We start from the raw sequence: 27,092 nt of genomic DNA, 5'->3' as shown, positions 1-27,092 counted from the left end.
TTATTTTTTAAAAAAAATACCACATAAAATTGTATGATGATAACAAAATATGAAATCTATATTTATACAAATTTTATCATAATAAATTCATTTTCACTATGGGCAAAAAAAAAATAATAATAAATATTAACAGACGTGTGAAATTAACATTGTGAGATTGTTGAAGATAGCGAAATTTCTTTGGAAAATGAGAAAAATATAGATTATCCTTTCCCAAAATTCAAAAAAATACTTATTTCTTAAAGAAAAAATTACTACTGGATATCGGTTTCGATGCAAGAAAATTTTGCCAACTACTGGTAGAGTCTATGTTAAAAGGCATTGAGGAAAGGTCAAAACTTTATTTTTATTTTCTATTATAAAATTATATAAAATGAATAATATATTGCTTGATTAGCCATAATTGAACCTGCAATACATTATGTTATTACAGTCATTTCTAAAGAGGCAGCCTTACACATATTTTTCAAAATCTATTAAATTGGCTTAATTTACAACACAATCTATAATATTAATATATAGTATTAATATAAAATTCAAAATTAATATATTATTAATTACCTTGTGAATAATAATTATATTTTTAAAATCTTTATTTATCATAATTTATTGTTATTTTAATATTTTTTTATAAATGAATCTAAATCTCAGATAAATTTAAATTTTGAAAATTAAAAAGGTATTCTTCTTTTTTTATAATAAATACAATCGCTTTATATGAATTCCAGATCTGTATGATGATGATAATGTAATAGCTGCTATCGTTCATCCTAGTTTCAAGTTAAATTGGCCATACATTAATTTGACTGAATCTAAAGGGCAACTTGATAGGCTGATAATAACGTTAAAAAATGCCATGCCTAACTACTATACTAATACTATAGCAAGATCGAAACCGAGGCCTTCCATAGACGATTTTTTTGCAATAAATAATAATAATATTATTGAACCTCTAGATGCTTTTTTTAAAATCTAAAAATACTAATTTAAAGATTTTTGATGATTTTTTTCATATAAAAAGTTTGTTTGTTAAATTTAATACTGCGTTGCCCTCAAGTGCTAGTGCTGAACGATTTTTTAGTATGGCAAAGCTTATACTTTCTGATGGTGGCTCTAGACTTGGGGATGAGAGTACCGAAATGTTATTATTATTGTAATAATAAATAAATTATATATATATATATATGTAACAAATTATAGTCATGTTTTTATACCAATATTTTATTTGTGAAAATAAAGTTACATAAAAATATTTTTTAAAAAAAATCAAAATAGCGTAAAAAGTAGCTAGAAGCGCGCTACTTATTTGAAAACGATAGCGGTAGCGGTAGTGATAGCGCGCTACTTTTAAAAGTAGCATTTAACACTTAGTTCACTCTATAATATTAATTAGGGCTGGAAAAAAATCGTATTTTTTGTTATAAAAAAAATATTTTAGGGAACAATTTATTTGATTTAAATCGCGATTTTTTTAAAAAATTTAAATTATACGATTTTTTTTGATTTTTAAAAATAATTTTATAATAAAATAATTATTGAAAATAAAAATAAGCACTGAAGGAAAAAATCTGTGAAATTATCTATTTATTTTATTGCATTGCATTAGTAATCTTGCAATATTGAATTGACTTAATGAATGGTATTTTATTGATATTTAATATTTACCCATTTTTATGATATTTAGCGCATTTATGAATCGGTATACATTAATTATAACGTAAAAAAAAATTTTTTTTAATTCTTTTCTCTACGACCCCCCGTCATTGCCAAATTTTTCCCCATCAATTTTCTGATATTAAGACTATATTTAGGTAAGAAAGAAGAAAAAAATTTATATGAATTTTGCCAAGCATTTTCATTATCTGTTAATTTTTTTTTTCATAACATAACATGGGTAATTTATCTTATTAATTTAGGATTATAAAATTAATTTTTTTTCCACGTTTAAATGTTACATTTAACGTTTTTAACCTTTGATTCATTAAAAAAAATTCCTAAATTTGGTATTATACGATGATTGTATTTCAATATAGAATTTTTAACCTATGTCCATCTTTTGGTAAATCTTACTGGTTTGGCATATAATGTCAAAAAATGCATCATAGTTTACCCAAAATTATAAAAAAAATTATTCGTTTAGTATAAATAATTTTTGTTTTTAGCAAAATATTTAACATCATATAATTTAAAATTTGTCAACATGTTCCTTAAAATATTAACTAAAAAAAATAAAATTTATCCGAAGTTTATAGTTTAATCTAAAAGTCACGTAATGATTCGTATAAAATATACATCATCACATTGGAGTAAAACTGTTTATGAGTAAAAATCGTCAAAATGTTCCATTTGATTATAGCTTAAATTTGAGAATTTTGAAATGTTGACATCTATATAAAAAATATTTTTGAAGCATAAAGAAGCATTGATCAATAATTTGTTATATGAAATAACATTTTAATGCGTATAAGAATTGAAATGTACGGTGCACCTAAGATGGGTATAACAAAAATGGGCTTATTTTGGTTAATTTATTAATATTGCTTTATTTTTATTGATCAGTTTAATACTTAAAAATAATTAATAGAATGTCAAAATTACTAATATTTTGTTCCAATATACACAATAAGCTGTGTTTCAAAATTCATTTGATCTCACTTTTCCCTGGTGCTTAGCCACGAAAATGGCACACTTCACACAATTAATCATAGCTCCTAAAGTAATATAAAGAGCTAACACTATATTTTTGTAAGCGAGATATTGAGCTACATAAAAATTTAGAGTTTTGCCTTTTTTTTAAAAAATTTTTTTATTATATTTATCTTGTGTATTTTCATAATTTTTGAACATATTGCCAGGGAATAATTGTTAAATATAAAATGAAACAGTTGATTTATCATTATCATTCTACAAGTACAACAAAAAAAATTATGTCATTAATTTGTGAGATAAAAAAAAATTATGCCTTTACCATTTGGTAACTGTGAGTTTAAAATAGATGATTTACAATGTTGGATAATTATTAACTTTATCTGAATTAATCTTGGTATTAAGAAAGTATAAAATAGTTGCAAATATTATTTAGGCAGAAATATTTGATTTTTGATCCCTTTAATTTTAACATTACAATGACCTTTACTGGAGCTTATTATAAAAAATAATATTAATTTCAAGATTAGCGTAACATATAAAACCCTTTACTTATAATCATAAAATTTAGCAATTTATTAAAACTTATATGCAAAATATTATTTGAAAACAAAAACTAATAATTACTAAAAAAATACTACTGCAAGCAAAAGAGATGATTTAAATCGTGATTCTTAGTATTGAAAAAAATCGTTGATTTAAATCACAATTTAATTTAATCGCGAACCCCCCATAAATAATCATTGGTTATATCGATCCTAACAAAATATGGTTGGCGCACAATATCGTTCTCGTGTTATCGTTTTTTCTATCACATTGTTTGATATAGCGTGCAAATGGAATATAGGGATATATAAGAAACTATTTAATGGCAGTTATTTACACCAAGGTTATGATTATGTCAATCAACAAATCAAGACATTTCTAACCTCAGTTTGCACATTTCTTTCATGTCATTTTTTCTAGCTGAAATAATTTTTTATATAATAGATTGCTTACTTCCTCCTAGTAAAATGAACTGAGAGCCAAGATGCAGCTGATGATCTGAATCATCACTGAAATATGTTTTTTTTTAAAGATCTCACTTATTAATTTAAAGATCAACAAAAGTTTACAACCATATAAATTTTATATATTTAAGCCAGCAGCGAGAATTTAAAACAATAATTATTGATTTTTTAAATATTACAATATATTAAAAGGTAAGAGAAGGCATGCTAGTCACAAGTAAGAATATTTGGTCAGTCAAATATTTTAAAATGTTTAATGTGGATAAATATATTATTAATCATCAGATTTGTAAGCTCTCCTCACCAAGATTTTCTTTTCAGAATGCTCAACAGGTTTTTTTATCAAATTTTACCTAAAATTCCAAATTTTCGAAGAGGCTGGCTGCTAGCAACCCTATGTCTGCTCCTACTCCCATCTCTTCATTGGTTCACTCCAGAACGCTAGTATGTGCAGGAGTGATTTATATGAATAAAAAATATTTATCTATTTATAATTATATTGAAAATTTATTTTAAATATAAATTGTGGCATATTAAATTATAATTTGACTAATGATACGCAAAATGATATTGATCGAATCGTACACCACTCGAAATTTAAAACATTGATTTAAAGAGTGAATTACTTGAAAATATTTGTAACGCAAAATTATCATTTTTTTTTCATTCTTGGTTTTATATATATAAAAAATATATAAATATCACAAATTAATCAGTAAAATAAACAAAATAATCATAATAGATCATTTTTAAAAAAAAGTCAAAAAAAAACTTTTTCTTTTAAAGTAATTTCAAAAAATAAAAAATCCAATCAATTGGTTAATTGCAAAGTATCGGCTTCGAAAACAGATCCATCGTATAGCATTAGGTTTCCGCTGGGTTTGGAAGACGATAATATCTACATCATTTATATAATAAAGGTTTTTTTAAAAATTCCAATTTTTATAATATAGCGAATCTTAGAGTTTTTATTTTGTAAAACTTTGAACAGACCTTAGGTGGTATGGGCACACAATGAGAAGGCCTATGAACTGTATAGGAAATAAGGTTGAGAGTTTGGAAGTGATGGGAAAAGGTAAAAGAGGAAGGCCAAAACTTCAATGGGGCTATAAAGTTAGAGCCAATATGGAGAAATATAAACTAGACAAAAGAGATAGCATGAATAACATAAAGTGGAGAGAGATATTGAAAATGCTTTACCACCAGAAAAGGGAAAGCTAAAAAGAAAATAAAAATTAGTAAAAACTACAAATAATTATTATATAAATAATTGATTTCTTAAGATTACTAATTTCGATTTATTTATCTAGTCCAATTAGCCGTAAGCTAGTGTTGTTAAAAGGCTAGACGAGAGCCGATTTTTTAAAAACGACTAACTCGTATATTTTATCGAGAAAAACATCACGCAAACTTGAAGATTTCGCTAATACAATAGCACAAAGGTTTGGACATCTATGACCAAAAATCTTCAGGCCTGCCTAATATTTTTTCTAGCTAAAATAATAAGTTCGCGGTTTTTAAAAAAATCTGCAACAATTAGGCCATTACTTTAACAAATTTTATATAATATGTAAGTAGAGGTTTTGAAAATTTTAAAAACAATTTGAATCATTTATCGGCAGCGTTTTTCCTAATTTTTCCAGAAACATATTCCGGCATATACGAAGTAATTATACCAGAGGTGGGCACGGGTCTAATTTTTTTTTTAATACGCGGCTTGCCCGCTAACGGTGGCAAAAAAAATTCATTACCAGTATCGCTGGCCGCCAAAAAATTTTTAACCCGACCTAACCCGCTCACGAAAAACAAAAATTTTGAAAACGCATATCATATGTTTTTTCCTAAATTTTTTAAAACTTTATTTTACTCTTTTTTTGGAATTTATTCCATCGTAGTTTTTTTTTTAATATTTTTTTTTTAAATTCCATATTAAATAACAAACAAAATAATTACGATTTATAAATCAAGGGAAATAAATTTTCCTGCTTTCCAAAACTTCCAAAAAATATTTTCGTTGTCATTTGTGCAATGAACGATAGACTTTATAGGTTGATCCTCACAACTTTCAAAGGTGAATGTTGTCGCCTCATCGGAATTAGAAATAATCTAGAAATTTTCTAAATGCCATATTTAAAATACGCGAGTTTTTTTTTATGTGTGCAGGATGAATTAGAAAAGTTACAAATAGCTGACATTTGTCGTATTGCATATCGTCGAATTTTCAATTATTTAGCATTTTTTTAAAGTTGCTTTATATGTATATATATCTGCCTTTTCGTCGTCTGTTAAAAACTTAAAACTTTTAAAATTTGGAATTTAGAATTAAACCTGCCTATTGCATAATAAATCTTTCCTCTAGAAAAAAATATTGATTCACGAAAAATTTATGTTAAGCCCAATCACGCCCGTCAAAAATTTGGGATGACCCGTCACGTCTAATAATTTAAAACATATTCGCACTTCCGCTGTGACCCATCGTATCACGAGTATTTACAAGGCCCGCACCCACCTTTCAGTTATACCATGCGGATTTTCGATATTTTGCCGTAAAATTGTTCATGTAAAAATTAACAATCTCCGTACGCGAAGACCGGTCAAATCAGATTTTTACAAGTTTTTTAAAAAAAAAAGGTCTGCAAATAAATGATTTAAAATTTTCCGCCGTAACGACATACGCGTTAGTGTTGTTAAAAGGCTCATTGGCTAACTCAAATTTTTCGTCCAAAAAAAATCTTATGCAAGCCTGTTTTGCTCTCAGAGAAGGAACAAAGGCCTAGGCATACATTAACGTAATCTCGAGGCCTAGTCAATATTTTTTTGGCTAAAATATTGAGTTAGCCCTTTTAAAAAATGGGCTTAAAACGGGTCGTTTAACAAACACTGATATACGTCATATATTTTCTTTTCTCTTATACTTCATCTCGGATTTTATTTTTTTTTTAAAAAAAATTATATTAATATTCTGTATTATATTCTCCTCACTACTGGTACGTTAAATAATTTATAAACGCGAATGATCAGGTATACATATTTTTTTCAAACTAATAACCTTGATTAACTCTTGGCACAAAAATCCAGCCAATACGGCACAAACAGGATTGAATTCGGTTAATGGATATCTTTATTAATTTATTTATTTTTTTGAAATAAAAATTAAAAATAGAATTTTTCTTTTCAGTGACGTAATAATTCGTAAAAATAAGAAAATCATCATGATAATAATAATTGCTAGGGGTGCACCGATACCATTTTCGGAGGCCGATCCAATCCGATATCCCCGATATTAAATTGATATCGGCCGATTACCGATTCGATATCATATCTAATTATTAATTGCTATAGAAAAAGAAAGTTTTCTCGTAATGTTATCTCTGGCCCACAATGACAGAGTTTGAGGAAGGGTTAGTAAATTGAAAAAGTTTGGAGAATTGGTGTATTGGATTTTGAATACTTAGAACCTTTTAGGGTTCGCAACTTAAAAATATATATTTATAAAAGCAATCTTTGTGTTATAAATATTATTATAAATATTCACATAAAATGAAGAAAGAAATATGGTACAAACTTGCGAAAATCGGGAACATTTGAATCTTCAAGATCGAAAGGTTTTAGACTTGTAGCTATTCTAGTATTTAGACTTTGCAACATTTTAACTGAAGAATTTCCGTTTATCTTGGCGCATTTGTCAGCCTTTGATTCACTTTCTTCCAATTCCAATATGGCTTTAATTTTATTGTTTTTTTTTAAATAAGTAGAGAGAGTATAATACATATTTTAGAAAATCATAAATTTGTTCAATCTATAGGCATGTGCCAAAAAACTTAATACATTTTATTCTGAGTTCCTCGTGAGTTGCGCTATCTTTGGCTAAAAAAAACCTGAAAACTGAAGTGAAAGTTATTGACTAAGGTCAACTTTTTCATTTGATATTGAGGTTTATTTTTTAACTATTAAGTAATGAACAATTAACCATATACCTAATTATAAGTTCCAGTAAAAAGAAACATGTTCCTTGTTTTAAGCTATTATAACTGTACAGTGATAAAATAAATTATTATAGGTTTTCTATCATTTTTCTCCTCCCCAATTGATTTAAAACCCTAAAATATCTAGTAGTGAAGTCTGATGATGGCTTAAAGTTCAATCATTTTAAAACATGAAAGGGAGGGGGGGGGTTTATACTTGTTTCTCAAGTGGCATGAATTAATGAAGGAATCAATGAATTGATAGCTAATATATATAAAATTTGAAGTTTATAAATTTAGTTTAAGAAAATCCAATATACTTACTAATGAGTAATGATCATTATTGTATAAATAAAAAAATGTTTAAAAAAAGTTTTATACCCTTGATGATAACATAAGTTTTCTTCAAGTTGCCAGATTTTTTTAAACTAAATATTTTGTCATTGAATTCAGAATTGATTAGAAGATTTGAAAAACTGGGATATTTTATAAAATTTATCTTTAATTAAAAATTAAATTTATCATAACAAAAATTATATACATTTGAATTATTTGTTTCTTGTGTAATTTCATTCGGCCTAAATAATTTCAATTATATATATAAGATCTGATTTTTTTACTTTTGAGGTATATTGTATTGAAACGATCCAAAATCATATATTATATATCCATAGAGAAAAAAATTTCTGGTGTAAATACATTTTTTCCCAATTTGATGAACATAATTATTAATATCTTGTGCAATTTTATAGCTAACATCATTCATTATGACTAGATCAAAATCCTAATTATTCATTAAAATAGGCATTTATACATTTTAAAAAAACCTTGTAAATGTTAGCTGAATGAAAATTATCAGGAAATTTTGTTTCAACTATTATTTGAACATTGGGATTTAGATATTTTAAACTTGATATACTACATTCAGCTCTCTAAAAATAGAAATATACATATATAAGATGGATAAAAATAATCACATTATTTCCAATATCATCTTCCTTCAAGTATAAATTAGATTTTAGATCATTATGTGTAACCTTTAAGTAATAATATTATATATATATACAAATATGTAAAATGTATACTGTCTTGTTGTCCATAATGCATAAGGTTTTAATGCCATATAAAATCAAATTTTTAGAAATTTCCCATCCCAAACCTGAAAATCCAATTAGCATAATGGAATAATTTTTAATCCTTTATTTTATATTAAATTAGTAGTATAAAAATAACTAACATTATTGTACTTTTTTTGAACATCATGACCCCAAATTCTGATTTGCCTATCATAAATATCAATTTCTTCCTCATTAAGCATATTTTTTTAAAATTCAAATTTAATGAATGAATGTCAAACTAATTAAATTCATCATCATTCATTAATATTACGCAGATGTGTAATTTCATCGTCCATGGAGGAGTTGATGGATTTTAACTAATATATAGATCCCATAAATAATATCTAATTACTGTTGGCAATACTATTATATAGTCAGCCTGTAAAATTTTCTTTTATAATTCTATTAAGTAATATATAGATATTATTTAAAAATTAATAAGACTATCTAAATTTTTATTAAATGAATACTATTTTAAATATTAGATTATATTAATACATATAAATTATATAATTGTTCATAAAATATTAGGTAAAATGCCACGTTTACAGACGTATTCGACAGTTATATAATATATTACAGTTCATATTTTAATAAATTTTACTAATATATGCTATTGATAATAAATATAATAACAATTTGCATTCATTTTTTAACGCCATCTATTTATTAAAATATATTATTATTAAAAATAATGTATCTTATTATTCATCCCGCGATGGTGTAATAAATTAAAAATCTTTTCTCTCTTTTTTACGTGTTTTCAGGAAAGTTAATTTTTTTTATTTAAAAAACAGATTTGAGTTAAATTTTTTACATGAGTATATTTTTAATAATATTTCAAACTTCTATTATTATAAGATATAATATAACAAATGAAGGTGGTGAGACAATAATATAATAAATACTAATGCTTTTATCAGATACCTCTGGTTCTTATTTTATAGTTACAAAATGTTTCATTTCTAATATGGCATCCTTGCCATGTAAATAACTCAAGGCTTCAAATATTTGCATAATTTCTTTTTAAAGATTTTTAGTGTTTTGTTTTATCAATTTATCTAACAAAATAAATTATGTGCTAACTATTACGTTGTGCCGTAAAAGTTCGGGTAGAAAGCAAAACTCCGAGTATAATAATTTTATTTCAATCCAATAAATTTATATGATTTTATAATAATTTTATAATAATAATTTTAATAAATAAAACGAAAAAATTAACTGTTAAAAAAAAATTAATTAAAAAAAAATGAATTCAAAAAAAAATGAATTCAAAAAAAATGAATTCAAAAAAGAAATGAATTGATTTTACAATTTTCGCTTCCCTTTTATAGGGAAGCAATAATCATCACAAATAAATAATTAAACCCCATCATCATAATGACTTTACAATAATTAACTTTTATAAATTTAAAAATAAAATGTTAACGCGATTAAACTAAAACATAAAATTATAAAAATAACAATGACTCACCAATTTAACTAAAACATAAAATTATAAAAATAAAAATGACTCATCAAATGCAATACATACTGACTTTACCAAAAATCAAATTTTACAAATCAAAGTCTCCCAATTATGACACCTCCCCCCTTTAACCAATCCTTGAGACCCCAATCCCTTTGATCACCCCTAGGAATTCTTCTGTTATTGTTGTAAGTGGACACCTTTGACCATCGATTATTCGAACATATTTCCATAATTACTATTCCTCCATCGTCTTCTTCTAAGAGTAACTACAACCTAAAATCCTTTTAATTTATTTCATTACTAAAAAAAAATTTTGGACTCCCACTTTTGCATACACGCTGAAAAGACTCCACCACTCCAATAACACGCTGCAAATACTCATCCACCTCTAACCTTTGATTGTTCTGCTCTAGAGTAACCCTGTTATTTTTACATCATGGTATAATTAAACACTCCCTCCAATCCCTGAAAAACTACCGCCATCGTCCGTTGAAACATAGGTGCCGATACGCTCAACCCAAACGGCAGCCTTCTAAAAGCAAATAAGCCCTCTGGCGTTGTTATAGTCAACAACCTCTGCCTCTCCTTTTTTACCCGTAATTGCAAATACGCGTTCGAAAAATCCACTTTAGAAAAATATCTGCTTCCCTTTAAACTGGCCAATATCTCCTCTATCCTGGGTAACGGATACTTCACCTCCACCACACATGGATTCAACGTTACCCGGAAATCCGCATACAACCTCAAACTCCCATTGGCCTTCTTCACCGGTACTAAAGATGTCGCCCACTCGCTATATTCGACCGGACATACAATATCTTCCTTTACCCATCTATCCAACTCTTGCTCTACCTCCCGCCTCCATTCAAAAGGTACACGACGTACAGCACAATACTTCGGCACACATCCATCCTTCATCCGAATCTCCACTTCATAACCCTTTAGACAACCCAACTCTTCCCCAAATATTTCTCCATACCTCTCCAATAACTTCTCCACCTCCTTTTGGACACCCTTTATTCCCTCTCCACACTCCCACAAATTTTTCGCATTCTCACTCTTCTCACTAACCAGCGGCCTCAATACTCCATATCTACTTTAAATATTTCCTATTTCTCTATCTACATAACTCGGACCTCTCCTCAACATATCCTCCCTCACATTTCCTTCGCTTTCCCCCCAAAACACGGATCTTCCCTCGTCTACTTCAATATTATCTCGGCCCTCCATCCATTCCAAATTTCCTCCGAACATTTCTCTCCTCATTCTCTCGGACCATATTTATCAAGTCTTCCCGAATATCTTCTCCAATCGCCACAAATACTCCCCATCGCGCAAATACTCCCCAAAATCCATACTCCGGACCTATACTTGTAATCCAGTCCCATCCCATCACCGGCTCTCCGATCCATCAAACTGCCTCACCTGCATAACGTCTCTAATTATTTTACTACCCGGCCAAAGTCTCCTAAAATTCTCATATCCCATCACCGAAATGGCTGCTCCGGTATCAAATAGCATAGATACCATCTTCCCGTTGATATCGAACCATACCCTCGGACTCGGCAGATATGTTAACTCCCTTTGAACCTCCTGCTGCAACATTTTAACTCTCAACTCTCTCTTGCCTCCTCCTAACTCCACGGTCAACATTTTGTCCTCCCTTCCATCATATAGTCATTCTCTACCACAATCTCTGGCCCAATGTCCCCTTTCTCGACATTTGAAACACGTCATTTCCTCTTCAATATCCTTTTCTCCTTTTCCAGCTATCTCCGTCATACTCCTCATATTCACGGCCCCCGAAGTCTCTCCTCTCTGTGGAAAACCTGCCCTCGTTTCTACCTTTCCCACTTGGCAATCCTTTAACACCTTCCACAACCCGCGCAACGTATTCTCTCCGCTCTACCCGGACAATATGTCGAAATATGTCCCATCTCCCCACACGCAAAATATTTGACATCTCTACAATTCACCGCAATATGACCCATCTCCCCACATTTATAACATCTACCATTCCGACCTCTCTGTCCCCCATTGTTGAACGGCCTTAGCATGCCCTGACGTCCACGGTATACGTCCAAATGTCTGTCATCTGACCTCTCGTTCTTTATCCGGTCAATTTCCTCATTATTGACCCAACCCTTCATTATTTCTTGTTTCGGTAACCACGTCACTCTCCCCAATCTATCATCCTCTCCATTATGCCCTTCTACAAACAACGATTGCCCACGAATCCTAATACTCCTTTCTCTTCGCATTCTCCTACCAAAATATAAACTACATAACCATATTACCAACACTACCACCGCTCCTAGTACATTGTATTGCAACTCCACATATTTAGTAATTTTAAAACTCTTCATTAAAATATTTACGTATTTAAATTTTCTAAATTACTTCCAAGTAACTTAATTTAGTATCACAAAAAATTAATAAACAACTTTACCAAGAATATTTTAACTACTTGCAAGGTTAGACAATAAGATAAAATCAATAGAGTAAAAACTCCAATACTGCACATATACATCTATTAATTTCAAAAAAAAAATCAATACTTTCCGCGTTTGATAAAAATGGACAGCACTCCCGTGTATCTAAGTTTTCTGGAAAAATTGAACAGAACTTCCGTGTACCTACGTCTTTTTGAAAAATTTTGGCAGAACTTCCGTCTATTTACGTCTTTTTGAAAAATTTGGACAGAACTTCCGTCTATTTACGTCTTTTGAAAAAAATTGGCAACACTTCCGTGTTACTTGCCTTCTAATAAATTTTTCGGATTTTCGTCTAAGAGATTTATATAGGCAAAAATTTGGGCAGCACTTCCGTGTACTTTACGTCTTTTGAAAATTTTCACTTGACAGTCACCTCTTTTGACGGTACTTGTTCTTGACGGTCTCCTGACTCAAACGGTCCCTTATTACACACAGTACTTGTTATTGACGGTACTTGCTCTTGACGGTTCTTGCTCTTGACGGTTCTTGTTTTCACAAATTGACGGTCTTATCCACTACAGCGCTCCACAAAAATATTTTCCCCAAAATAATTTATAAAAATAATTGTTTTTACCTTAGTTATTTAGTCACGGCACCAACTTTTACGTTGGCCGTAAAAGTCCGGGTAGAAAGCAAAACTCCGAGTATAATAATTTTATTTCAATCCAATAAATTTATATGATTTTATAATAATTTTATAATAATAATTTTAATAATTAAAACGAAAAAATTAACTGTTAAAAAAAAATTAATTAAAAAAAAATGAATTCAAAAATAAATGAATTTAAAAAAATGAATTCAAAAAAGAAATGAATTGATAATTTACAATTTTCGCTTCCCTTTTATAGGGAAGCAATAATCATCACAAATAAATAATTAAACCCCATCATCATAATGACTTTACAATAATTAACTTTTATAAATCTAAAAATAAAATGTTAACGCGATTAAACTAAAACATAAAATTATAAAAATAACAATGACTCACCAATTTAACTAAAACATAAAATTATAAAAATAAAAATGACTCATCAAATGCAATACATACTGACTTTACCAAAAATCAAATTTTACAAATCAAAGTCTCCCAATTATGACACTAACATTGTGAGTGTCATGGCTAAGACTGCAAATTAATCAGCATCTATTATTTGTGTAACTAAATATAAGATTATTACTACAGCTGCTGAGAGCATATGATCATATTATAGATAAGCAATAATAGTCAACTGTGTAGTTGTTTATATATTAATAAAAATGGAAAATTATCTTTTAGAAATCTAATATCTCACAATCATTTTCACGATTACTTAAGCTTCCATCTCATCTAAGGGGAAGCTCTAAACCACCATATAGTTTTATGATTTGGATTAGTTGTTAATATTCTGTTCTTCAAGTATTGTTGATTTGGTTAGGCCTATAAATTTTTCCTTATTAGTCCATTCTATAAAACATTGTGTAAAATGGTAACAGAGAGTTATATTAGTTTCATGACTTTCTATCAATTTAAATTGATAAGAATTATATTATATTATGTGGTTTTTTAAAACCATTATCAATTGAGGCATATGTATGAATTAATTAACCTTTTTTTATAACTTGTAATTCTTTAGACGCGAAATTTTTTTTATATCAGGAATCAGCAATCGAAAATATTTTATACTGTAATAAATAGATTTAGTATTAAAAAATATTATTTTTAGAAATGTATTGTATTGTTAAAATTATTTATATGCTAGCAGTGGCGTCACTAGGGAGGAGCGCGAAGGGGCTCGAGCCCCTTGTAAAATATGAATAGCCCTCTATAGCAAAATTATTTTTTTTAATGGCTCCTTAATATCTTCATGAAAAATAATTTTGTTTGATTGGTACCCAGAACGATTTCTTTTATAATTCTATTAAGTAATATATAGATTTAATTTAATTATTTAAAAATTAATAAGACTATCTAATTTTTATTAAATGAATACTATTTTATTTATTAATTAGATTAATATATAAAAATTATTTTCACTATGTCAGCTTTAAATCAAATTCTGTAATAAAAATAGAATATCATTATCCCTCACTAAATATTAATTTAGCATTACAGTTGAAGCTTAATTGACTTTTTAATTTAAATTATTATATAACCCTAATTAAATAAATATAATCATTTATTAATTGAAAATTAACAAAATTAATAATGTAATTAGCCGAGTTCAAGATCACTAATCAACTATATTATTCATTTTTAAATTTAATTACCATGCTTCTTACTAAATATTTTCAAGGTCCAAATAAGTATAAGAAATTTGTGTTTATAATCCTCTATTATATAATATTAGGTAAAATGACAGACTTATTTGATAGTTATATAATATATTACAGTTAATATTTTAATAAATTTTACTAATAAATGTTTTTGAAAATAAATATAGGTAACAATCTGCATTCAATTTATTAACGCCATCTATTTATTAAAAATAAATTACACATCTTATTATTCATTCCATAATGGATTATATAAATTAGATATCTTTTCTTCTCTTTTTTACGTGTTTTTTTGGAAAACTATTTTTTTCTTCTTTGAAAAATTGTTTCGAGTTAAATATTTAATATGAGTATATTTTTGATATTATTACAAACTACTATTATTTTAAGATATAATATACCAACTTGAGGTGGTGCGACAATAATGTATAAAATTTATTTGCTTCCAACATATCATTCTGTTTCTTATTGAATAGTTACAAAATGTTTCATTTCTTTTATGGCATCCTTGCCGTGCAAATAACTCACGGCTTCAATATATTTGCATATTCTTCTAAAGATTTTTAATGTTTACTGATATGTAAGTTTATGTATCATATGGAAGATAATCTTTTAGAAAAATAATTTTCTCGGTTACTTGTCTAGCTCCCATCATGTCATCTAAGAGGAAATATTTCCTTATTAGTCCCCTCTATAAACATTGTCTAAAATGTTAACAGAGGGATATATTAATTTCATGACCTTTAGTCAATGTAAGTTGCTAAGAATTATATTATATTATGCAGTTTTCAAAAACCATTATCAATTGAGGCATATGATTAAATTAATTAACCCTTTTTATTACTTGTAATTCTTTAGATGAAAAATTTTTTATATCAGCAATGGAAAATATTTTATTTTATATTAAATAGATTTTGTATCAAAAAATATTATTTTTAGAAATGTCTTGTGTTTATTATAAATTATATGCTAGTTAATTTTGTTGAGTAATATAAAAAATGATAAAATATGAATATTAAGAATAATTGTTAAGAGTTAGCAAGTTTTAATAAAGTATAATATATTAATACAGAGGGCCGAAGGCCGCAAATTTAGGGGTATGGTAGGCTTCGCCCCCCATAAAATATTTTATAGTTGAGCCCCCTGAGATTGCAAAGGCTAGCGACGCTCCTATAATTAATGACAAAATAGAAAATTCAGAATAATTGTTCAGAGTTAGCAAATTTTAAAAATATAATATCCAGGAGTTATATTTCATAAATTATAATAATATTTCAACTTTTCTTCAATATAATATTTTTTATGTACTATCTAAATTAGCAAAAATAATGTTTCTACATCCTCTCTTGAATCAAATATGTTATATGCGATATCAAAATAGAAATAAATCATTTAATACGTTAAAGAAAATATAATTAACTGGTATAAGTTACGCTATAAACTGCCGAAAGAAATAATATGAAAAAAATATTTATTTCATTTAAATTTAACACGTTACATAAATAATGATATAAATTTATATATAACAAAAAAAATAAAGCGTACCTTAAGGATATATTTAAAATATCAAATAATTTTTAAAAAAATCCAAGATATAATAAAGTGATATTATAACAAAAAATATATGAAGAATCATTATAAAAATAATTCGAATATTATATTCTTATATTTTATAATAAATTATAGATCCCAACCCACTAAATTGTTAAGCAATACACTACTAATAAAAATTATATATTTTTTGAATAATAATGCCATCTTGATTTAATTTACCTAATTTTCTCTTATATTCTAAGAATGATGTATAATAATGATATATTTTATTGTTAACATAATTATATTTAAATGTGGGTTGTTATAATATTTATAAATCGTCAAAAATATTTTTTTTTCTTTCTCTCTTTCCCGAAACTCCAATATTTCCATTATTTATATTTGTAAACGGCTTATAATTACAAACTTACTCAGCATTAGCTACGCGTATCGTGGGCTTAGTATATAAAAATTATTGAAAAATTATTATATTTATATTATATTTTATATACTTCGCCTAACTTCGCCACGAATTCGTGATAACTGTTAATGTATGGTTACTTTTCAAAGGTACGGTAAAACGATATTTGCAATGAAATCTTCAAAAATTCCCGAAATTTCATTTATAGTTAGATGAAATACATTTAAATAATACATTATTAATTAATTATATCAGGATAATATCGAAGATTACGTTAAACAGCAAGGTGATGTTCAATTAATACTGAAAAATATGAATGAATCCTATAACAAATATAAATTCCTAGAAATAAATTTATTAACTAAAAAGAAAGCGTAAGTAAAATGTTTTAAAAATATATAAAAAATTTTTCAGGATAAAAAGTAAAATTCCAGATTTACAGCATAGTTTAAAAATGGTAGATGTTTTAGAAGAGAAGAAGGTGTGCATATATATATTTGGATTTTTAATATTATAATAAATAGCAATCAGAACTAGAAGCTCTAACTTTATTAAATATAGCAAACAATTTATACTGTCATGTTAAGATTCCGCCAACAGACAAGATTGGATTATGGCTAGGAGTATGGCTTTAATTTATATATAAATTTATTTGTAAAAAAAAATTTATTTTGATGAGTATATTGCATCTGTTATTTTTATAATATATATTTTATATAATTTTCATTTATTCTGTTTTTATTATAAATCAAGGCAAATATAATGTTAGAATTTCCATTAGATGAGGCCAGACAAGAATTAAATAAAAGTTTGAAAGATGCTCAAACCACTTTAACCCAGATTGAACATGATTCAGAATTTATGCAAAAACAAATAACTACTGTTGAAGTCAGTATCCTTTTTAAAAAAAATTGGTTATTAGTAAATATATTGTAATTTGATTTTTCAATTTTTAATTACTTAACTCAACTCATTAATATAAGACATGGCTAGGATATATAATTGGGATGTCAAGCAAAGGCAAAATTCAAATAAGGATGACTAACTATTTTGAATATATATTTATATCTTTTAGGCTTATTGTGTATGATTTTTTTTATAATACAAATGTATTTTTCAGGCTATTTTCAATGAAATTTGTTATAAATAAATACTCATAATTTATCATCTATTTTGCTAACATATTTTTTTTTACTATCCTTCATTTTTAAAAATATTAACAACATTAAAATTATGAAATTTTATAAAGGTAAGTGAGTTGTGACTTTAATCTGTTATTTTTCCAATAGCTTTTGATTTAACTTAATAAATTAAACAAGAGATTCCACTTTTTAAAAATGGTTTTTCCATTTATTTTTAAAAAATAAAATATTAACTGTCATTAATCATATAAGGGTTAGCCCCTTGTACCTTGCTTAATTAAAATTAAGCAGATTTTAATAGCAATATTGTTCTCAAATAGGAAAACTAAAATGTTTGTAAAAAGAATTCTAAATAGTTTTTAAAAAAACTATTTACAATAGATTTTTTTCCAACAAAAAAATTCCCTATTATCAACTCAGGGATTAGGACAAAGTAATTAGTAATTTTATTCTATATAACTTTATAAAACTGAGCAGCCTAGTTTAAAAAAATTTGGTTTTAGCTGGATCAAGCTTAATATCAATTTTAAAAAAATTTAGCCACAAATTTTGAAATATAATGATTAAATTTGTGTAAAAAAAATTGATATATTTGTTTGTAGAATATTTTTTTCACAATATTCATTTGTCGGAAGCACTATATAATATAGCCAAACAAACGAAATCGATTTTTAGGAATGAGGTGTGCTATTAACTGCTAAAAACACTGGTAGCCACTTATTGGAAAATGAATTATTGATTACAGGCATAAAAGTCATATTTATATTTTTTTTAATGAATAAAAACATAGGCGTTTTCATCCTTATCCCTCCTGTCTTCCTTACATCATCATTATTTAGTGTATGAGGGATTAAGATAACCTTATCTTAATATCTTGACAATTCCAGTTGAAACGTTTCATTTTTATAGAGTAGTGTTGTTAGGTTAAGCCGGCCAAGTATGTTCATGAAACAACTCTGACTTGAGTTGATTCAATGAACCACATTAGTCAGCTCACTTAAGTTGTCTCTGTTATGTTATGTAAATTTAATATGTATTTTAAGATGAACCACATTAGTCAGCTCACTTAAGTTGTCTCTGTTATGTTACGTAAATTTAATATGTATTTTAAGGTAGTTTTATTACTTACACATATTTTTTCAAAATTTTTATCATATGTACCTAAACCTCGATTTGAGTCGATTTTTAAAGAATGGCTAACTCAATGTTATCAAAATTATGCAAGCCTGAAGATTTGATGATAGATGGCTCAAAGATTTAGACATCTATTAGCGGAATCTCCAGAATTAAGCAATATTTTCTGGCTTTTTTAATAATCAAGTCATTTTACAACAATATTTATTTGTTTTTTGTAATATATTTTATTTGAGTTAGTTTGTTTACGCATGATTTTTTAGCTAGTTTTTTTTCTATATTTATTTTTTTTTAAAATATAATATTGGTGTAATTTTTTTTGAGCATGATTTTTAATGGTGGCTTATTGCTACCTTTATTTTTTAACCGGAAATGGATTCTAGAATATGTAGAGTAGTGTTGTTAAAAAGACCGATCTGGGTCTATTTCCCAAAAGGCCCGATTAAGATTTTGGCGAAAATAATATTATGTAAGCGTCAAGATTTGGCAAATAGATGTGTCCAAGCATTTCTGTCAGCTATAAACAAAATCTTTAGATTTACATAATGTAATTTTGGTTATAATTTTAATCGGGATGTTTTTTTAATATCTAGCCGAACGGGCTTTTTAACAACACTAGTAGAGTAGAGTACCTAAACTGTAAATTTCAAACAATTTGGCAATACACTTTAGCACTACTAATTTTATATCAATTATGGATTTTTCATTTAAATTTAATAAAACACCAGAATGTCCATGGCTGAAATTTATAGGGTTAATACTCTACACATGCTAGAATACATTTTCGATTACGGATTTTAAAATTATTTAAATCGCCATCGGTAAATGATTTAAAATTGAGAGATTCCGAATCCCTATATGACATATACATTTTATTTGGCTTATTTTTTATGCTTGATTTTTAAAATTAGTTTTTTTGAATATATTTTATTTTAGTTATATTTTTGAATTAGTTTTTTACACTTTAATGGTGTTTTATAATTATTTTTTTGTTTTAATTTTACATATTAATGGTCTTTTTTAATATAAATATTTTTTAAAATATATGTTTAATATATGGTTTATTTTTTAAAAAATTACTTTTTATGCTTGATTTTTAAGAGTGGTTTTTTCCATTTTTATTGAATATATATTTTATTTGGGTGGATTTTTTTAGTACTCATTATTTTTAATGATGTATATATTTTAATGTTAGTTTGTATATAAAAGAGTTCAAACCCGTTTTTAGATGTTCGAAATTAGAGCTGTGCTTACATATTTTTTAGGTTATTTTTTGTTAATCCTTCAGTACAAAGATCTTAACTTCAGAGGTGTGGTGTATTTTACTTCAAATTGTTATTAGCTCTATTCGAAAATTAAAATTTGAGAACTAAGATTTTGCACAATTATTGTAAAATTATTAAAGAAAATAAACATAAAATTTTTAGATTTATTATTATTTATAAAAAAAAGTATATTTTTTCTAAAGTTGCTTAAAAAATTTTTATTTGGAACTGTCTCTTAATTATATTATTATCATCAAAATAAATTAATAAAAGGCAAATATTAATTATATATTATATTTTATTAATTCAATAATGATAATGAATAGTGATAGATAATACATAAATTTTTACCAAATATCAAATTTAAAAATAAAATTATATAACAATATTATGTCAAAAAAAATTCTTAATTACAAAGGTGAGCTTAATATTATATCCCAATCTAATAAAATGCTAATATCTCAAAAACTTATGAAATGATATGAATAATCATGAAATTTGATGGATATATATTTTATTCCATATATTAAACTACAAAGCTCACAATATTTTCTCGTATATTCATGAGATCATATATATAATCCCATTTGTTCTAAAGGGTTAATATTTTTGGCTAACATTACACTATCTAAAGAATTACCATCTCATTTGATCGACAGTTAGTTATATTAGGAATTTCACTTTAGCACTTATAGCTTTAACTGCCAATCGCTCTTACAATTTACGAAAAAAATACTAATTTTTTTTTTGAAATATAAAATATGGTAGAATTGGCAGCCCTGTTTTACCACTCTGAAATATTTTTTTGAAAAACTAATATCAAGCAAATTCGTAATTAGCCGTTTTTTACTATTACGACTCGAGATCCGACTCATAAAAACTCGGATATTTAACACTACTATTATAGAGCTTCTTTTTATTTAATTCTTTCGTAGGTGCTAACAAATTCTTTTTCCTAGCGAAATTTCGTAGCCTTCAATAACACTTTTAATGTGCACGCCAACCATATACCTCAATAATAATTTCCAATTGTCTTTCCCCTTAAAAAAATTATGTTAAATAGAAGGAAATTCAGGGATCAAAATTAATTTTAGATTGGTCACTAAATGATTTACAAATTTACCTGGCAAAATATCCAAATCTTATCGTTGAGGGCAATAGCTTTTATAAGCGCCTCGAAATAAATGTCTCTTCACTATAGATACAAACCGTACCGAATATCGGTTCAGATAACCGTTTTATATCTAAATTTATTAGAATTGTAGAAAGTGTTGTCTGCTTGTCTTCGGCATTAATCGACAGCTATCCTATCTTTACGCCAACGCCAGTATTAAGAAATTTTGTGCTGTTGAACAATTAATAATTTTATTACTAGTAGCTTTTAAAAAATTTATTAATCATCTTTTATATTTTAAATTTGGACAGAATACATTTTTAAATTAAAACCTAAAATTTTTTTTTTTGACTTTAGACTCTTTTTAATCATCAAATCTCATTCATAACCTTGTATTGAGGCAAACCATCCTATATTTAACCAATAGTGAAAAGAAATAGGAAAAAAAAATTAACAATACTTTATTTTGTATTCAGTACACAATTTTTTTTTTATAAATCAATAATTAAAAAATGTAGAGACTAAAGAAAAATTAATTTGTGATGGTTAATAATAATTTTTGGATATCAGTTAAAATTGAAGTATTTGAGTATTGGAATTGGTTCTATCATCCTGAGGATAGGAACACGTCAGCATGGTATAGGCCCAGTCCAAGTTCCAAAATATATTGTTTTATTTCCTTCTTTTTCTTGTACGATTGAATATCACAATTATATAAAATGAATTAAAAAATAAGATTAGAAATACTATTCATGATAGATTAAGTGCATCATTAAATTAATAAAATTTATTGCTGAATATTTAAATATGTGTAACATTAGAGCCTAAAATAAAAAAAAATTTAGTTTGAGATTTACACTATAAGCTTTTTCAAAAGGGCCAGGCCTGCGTTTAATAAAATATTTGCCACTGGGCTATGGGTGGGTTCTGGCCAAAAATTTTGTCAAAGAGAAGTAAGGGACCTTGCTAGTGTCATTAGAAGGTGACACCTAGGGGCCTAAGCTCCCTGAAAACTCTGGAAAGCCTCCTAAAAATAGTTTTTTGGGGGGAATTTTAGAGAAATTACTATTTTAAATTTAAATAAATTTTTCATTTTTTGCTCATTTTAAATAGAATTATCTCCCATTTTGCTATTGTTTAAAATTTCTAAAAATAAACTCCCACATTATTTACAGATAAAAATATATAATTTTATTATTAAATGCAAATAATATTCTTAATCAAATATACTAATGTTTATTAAGTAACTGATACTGATAAGAAAAAAATGAAAAGCTCTTCACAGGTAAAAAATGCATAAATTTATTAAAATTCTATCTATCATGATGATTCATAAGTATAACAAGAAGAAATTGTAAAAATATTATAAATTTTTAACTGATTTTTTATTAAATATATTCACAGTTGTTTCAAAACAAGGTCGAAGATCGTAATCACAGTATCCAATATGAAATTTGGCAATAGATTTAAAATAATCAAGACCTCTTCCAATTTTTATAATCCATCCATTTTCTAAGCTTTATAAAATGAAGTTTAAGAATACAATTTAAAACTAAATATTTACCTTATTTCCCTATCATGTATTTTATCTGAAAAAGTAATCACAAGTTCAACATTAGATGATTCCAAATTTGATTTTAGTTTTAGTAAATTATTTTGGTGATTTGATGACATTTCCTTTTATTTAAGTAAATATTATTTATTTAATTTAAATAGTACTTCATTTCTGGAAGTATTCAAAGTTATTGTTTTGATATTGTGATTGGACTTTTTATACACTAATTCACAAAACCTTAAAAAATTAAATATCTAAAAAATATCAAGATAGTAATTTGTTTACAAACTTGATAATCGCTTCTAATATATGGATCTTGTATATTAACCCAAGTTACTGTTTCATCTATGAAACGCCCAAACAATGACTCATAACTATATCCAATTGAATTGTCCTTAATAAATATTTGCTCATGATATTTGCCAGCTTACTAAATCTAATAAAGATAGAGCAATTAGATAAAATTATACCTTCCTTTTTTGCTTCTATTAAAGATTTTAATTTTTCAGCCTTATCCATGTAAGATGATACACATTTTCTTAGAGCGACTTTTTTAGCCCCTTCTTCATTACATACTTAAGAGGATTTATATTTAAAAATATATTATAATAAACATTTTAATTGGTTGATATATATTTCCAAACTCTCTTGATAACATACTAAGGCCTCCGTTAAACGATTATTATGTTCTAAATCTACTGCTCTCTGCAATAATTTAGTAGCAAGATTTTCCTCCATATTTTTCAAACCCAGCAGCCTAACATTAAATTGTTATTTTGCTACTTGGTAAACGAAAAACTCTTCGGAGATTAAATCAACTAATCAGTAATTTATTTAATTCCATCTATAGCCTTTTAATATTAAAATCATCTAAAAGAATAAAATTTCACAGGGGAACAACAATAATAAAAGATAATCATTTTATATAAAAGCTTTCCTTCAATTTATTAAACAGAAAACAGCAATAATAAGCCTTTACCAATATCTTACTTTTAAATAAAAGCTTTCCTTTTATTTATTAAATCAGTGATATAATATAATATGTGATGAATAAATAATTGGAATTTCAACTAATACTAGTATTTTATGGTATCTTAATATTTATAATCAATATTTTATCTTATTGTTATCTCTTTTAATTGAATTTGAAAATAAAATTTTATATTATTTATTATATTTTATTGTAAGGTCAATTATATAACGTCATTAAAAATTCAATCAAAAAATATTTTTTCTTATTACTATTCGATAACAGCTGTTTGTTTTAAAAAGCTTTAATTTTTGTATAATCATGGCCACAAAAAGTACTATTGAACAAGAACAGATAATAAATGGATTTAATAAACTAAGATCCGATCAACGTACATTGGCTATTAAAGCAACTGAATTGGAATCGGACATTAAAGAACATGAGTAATTATTTGATACATTATTTAAATAAAATTTTATCATTTACAGCATTGTAATAGAAGCTTTAGCAAATATCGAGTCAAAAAGAAAATGTTACAGACAAATTGGAGGCGTTTTGGTTGAAAGGACAGTGGGGGAAGTTTTACCAGCTCTTCAAGATCACAAAAATAATGTAATAAACTATAAATCACATAAATTGGTTATATCAAGACATAAGGATTGACATATAAAAAACTAATTTTGTAATTTGTGATAGTTTTAGGTCGTGTTATATTCTATTATACCATGAATAAATATATTAGCTTATAATAACATTAAGAAAATTTATTATAAATTGGTTATCATTATATACTTTGGTTGTTTTATTATCTTATAGATAGTCCAATTAGTTACCAAATTAAATGAACAGATAGAAACCAAGGGAAAACAGATATTTGAATATCAAAATAAACATAAAATTCAAATCAGTACACTGGACAAAGATTCACTAATGCAAGCTATTCCTATTCAAACTTGATAATTATTCATGATATATGTATATTCTATATGATTATCACATTTTTATAATAAAAAAATATGTTCAGATAAATAATAATATTAGAAACCTGAATTACCAATCATAGAATATTTTATAAATTAGTTATAAAAAATTTATTAACATTAAAACAAATTTAAATGTCTAAAAACATATATATTATATCTTATCTGAATCAAAGACCTTCATTGGCCAGCTTACAACTAATATTATATTTTCTAACGAGCCTGGGCTAGGCTTCGATTTTTGGAATTTTTTTAATAGGTCAAGGTAGGGCACAAAAATTTTAATTTAGCTTATTCAAAACAGTTAACCTAAATGAAAGTATTGCAGTTTTTTTCTTCTTCCAATAACAAATTTTTTGTATTGCAAGCAAAATTTTTGCCTAAATATGCTAAAATATTATTTATTTTCATTGAATAAAATAAATTATAATTTAAAATTATTATTGGTTAGGCTTGGAATTTTTTTTTATTAAATATAGACATAGGTCTATAAACCTTTTTTAAACTGTGGGTCTGGGCAAGGCCTGATCAAAATATCCAGGCCTGTGAGGGTGTTTGATCTGGATGTAATTTTTATCATAATATTATGCTAATTTTTTAGACCGGAAATAAAAATTTATCTTATTCTTAAAATTTTAAATCTAAGGAAACAAAAATATATGAACATATTTTTTTTTAAATATTGTTTTCTAAATTCTTATTTTGTCTTATATTTTCTTAACCTTCCCTCTAAATTTTTTTGGTAAAAATAAAAATATTTTTATAAAATAAAACTATTAAAATAAAATTTAAAAACCCTCTAATAAAATACGATGAGATGTTAAAACTAAAAATATATAAAAATTGCATATAACCATGCATTGTAATAATTTTGAAGTGCAGATATAAGTATTTTTGGATCTCCAAAGAGAACTAGCTCTTTCCTAATGATTTTAGAAGGACCAGAGTTGTTAAAGTATCTAGATATAATGTGGTATCTGTATCTATATAGATTTTTGATTAAAATATCTGTATCTAGATATTATTTTAGACGTACCTGTATCTGTTTTTAGATATTTTAGATACTTTTTAGATAAATTTTGATATACTTTTATTTAAATATTTATATTATATATATATATATAAAATATTAAAACTTATATATAAAAAAATATATATAAATATTCATTAAATATTGTGTGTGAGTCAGCGTCTACATGAGCGGGAGGGGTAGGAACAGTTTGCATCCTATTTTTTGAGGGGATAGGGGGTAAGCTGCTTTAATGGGGGTAGGATAAATTTTTTTTGGTGGTTATCCATTAAATTTTGAGATGAAATAAGACAAAGTTTATTGCTGTAAAAATTAATACTTTTATTATAGTATTATTATAATACGATTCATCAACCAAATCTATATATTGCAAACAATCATACACATTGTTTTCCAAAAAACTATCCTTTTAAATATAATTTAAAAGGTTTAGATATTTCAGCAAGCTCATAATGCCATAATAATTAATACATTGTAAATAATGGAGGTTTTAATTAAATTTATTATCTAAAAAATAAATTCTTTATTATCTAAAAAATAAATTCTTTATTATCTAAAAAATAAATTCTTTATTATCTAAAAAATAAATTCTTTATTATCTAAAAAATAAATTCTATATTATCTAAAAAATAAATTATTTATATTCACAAAATATCGATAGTTGGTAGTAGAGATAGATTAATTTAACTTATCTTTTATAAATTATATGAAAAGAGTATCAATAAATAAATAGGTGAAAATAATTATAAAGAGACATCGCCGCCGAAGGCGGTGGGGATTTTTTAGGGGGGTAGTAGTGTTGTTAAACGGCTAAGTCGAGTCGACTTAGTCTAAAATCTAGTCAAGTTTTGAGTCGCAAAACTCATTTCAATTTGAGCGGCTCTATGAGCCGCATGAGTCGGCTTAAAAGTCGGCTCGATGAGTTGGCTTCAGAGTCGGCTCGATAACTCGGCTGCAGAGTCGTCTAAGGTTTATTTTGAATCGGCCTGA

General features: G+C 26.3%; 5 protein-coding genes across 5 annotated transcripts; 2 read left to right on the top strand and 3 right to left on the bottom strand.

The window, feature by feature from the left end:
* Positions 1-4,346: 4,346 nt before the first annotated feature.
* On the bottom strand, positions 4,347-8,957 carry LOC135929979 (SUMO-activating enzyme subunit 1-like). Its single transcript, XM_065466740.1, has 10 exons — positions 8,869-8,957; positions 8,707-8,818; positions 8,599-8,658; positions 8,449-8,553; positions 8,242-8,405; positions 8,163-8,199; positions 8,003-8,120; positions 7,222-7,378; positions 6,706-6,775; positions 4,347-4,554 (listed from the first exon to the last, which is right to left on the bottom strand). The coding sequence occupies exons 1-10, from the start codon at positions 8,937-8,939 to the stop codon at positions 4,468-4,470; spliced, it is 981 nt and encodes a 326-aa protein (XP_065322812.1). The 5' UTR covers positions 8,940-8,957; the 3' UTR covers positions 4,347-4,467.
* Positions 8,958-12,075: 3,118 nt separating this feature from the next.
* LOC135929736 (uncharacterized) lies at positions 12,076-12,471 on the bottom strand. The gene has a single exon (XM_065466439.1). It carries the CDS (start codon positions 12,469-12,471, stop codon positions 12,076-12,078), a length of 396 nt encoding a protein of 131 aa, XP_065322511.1.
* A 4,543-nt stretch (positions 12,472-17,014) lies between these two features.
* LOC135929954 (prefoldin subunit 3-like) lies at positions 17,015-18,092 on the top strand. The gene is made up of 6 exons (XM_065466710.1): positions 17,015-17,119; positions 17,168-17,286; positions 17,327-17,393; positions 17,437-17,535; positions 17,666-17,804; positions 17,896-18,092. The coding sequence occupies exons 1-6, from the start codon at positions 17,045-17,047 to the stop codon at positions 17,955-17,957; spliced, it is 561 nt and encodes a 186-aa protein (XP_065322782.1). The 5' UTR covers positions 17,015-17,044; the 3' UTR covers positions 17,958-18,092.
* A 4,788-nt stretch (positions 18,093-22,880) lies between these two features.
* Positions 22,881-24,145, bottom strand: LOC135929635 (MIT domain-containing protein 1-like). The gene is made up of 6 exons (XM_065466307.1): positions 23,737-24,145; positions 23,593-23,697; positions 23,412-23,548; positions 23,287-23,376; positions 23,132-23,244; positions 22,881-23,084 (listed from the first exon to the last, which is right to left on the bottom strand). The coding sequence occupies exons 1-6, from the start codon at positions 23,858-23,860 to the stop codon at positions 22,931-22,933; spliced, it is 723 nt and encodes a 240-aa protein (XP_065322379.1). The 5' UTR covers positions 23,861-24,145; the 3' UTR covers positions 22,881-22,930.
* A 211-nt stretch (positions 24,146-24,356) lies between these two features.
* On the top strand, positions 24,357-25,705 carry LOC135929699 (prefoldin subunit 2-like). Its single transcript, XM_065466405.1, has 3 exons — positions 24,357-24,535; positions 24,581-24,704; positions 24,909-25,705. The coding sequence occupies exons 1-3, from the start codon at positions 24,414-24,416 to the stop codon at positions 25,047-25,049; spliced, it is 387 nt and encodes a 128-aa protein (XP_065322477.1). The 5' UTR covers positions 24,357-24,413; the 3' UTR covers positions 25,050-25,705.
* Positions 25,706-27,092: the final 1,387 nt, after the last annotated feature.

This window comes from Gordionus sp. m RMFG-2023, chromosome 5 (assembly GCF_954871325.1).
Source record: "Gordionus sp. m RMFG-2023 chromosome 5, tfGorSpeb1-WG-v2, whole genome shotgun sequence".
Lineage (NCBI taxonomy): Eukaryota > Metazoa > Nematomorpha > Gordioida > Chordodea > Parachordodidae > Gordionus > Gordionus sp. m RMFG-2023.
Note: the sequence above shows the minus strand (reverse complement) of the source record. Positions and strands in the feature narration are given on the sequence as shown.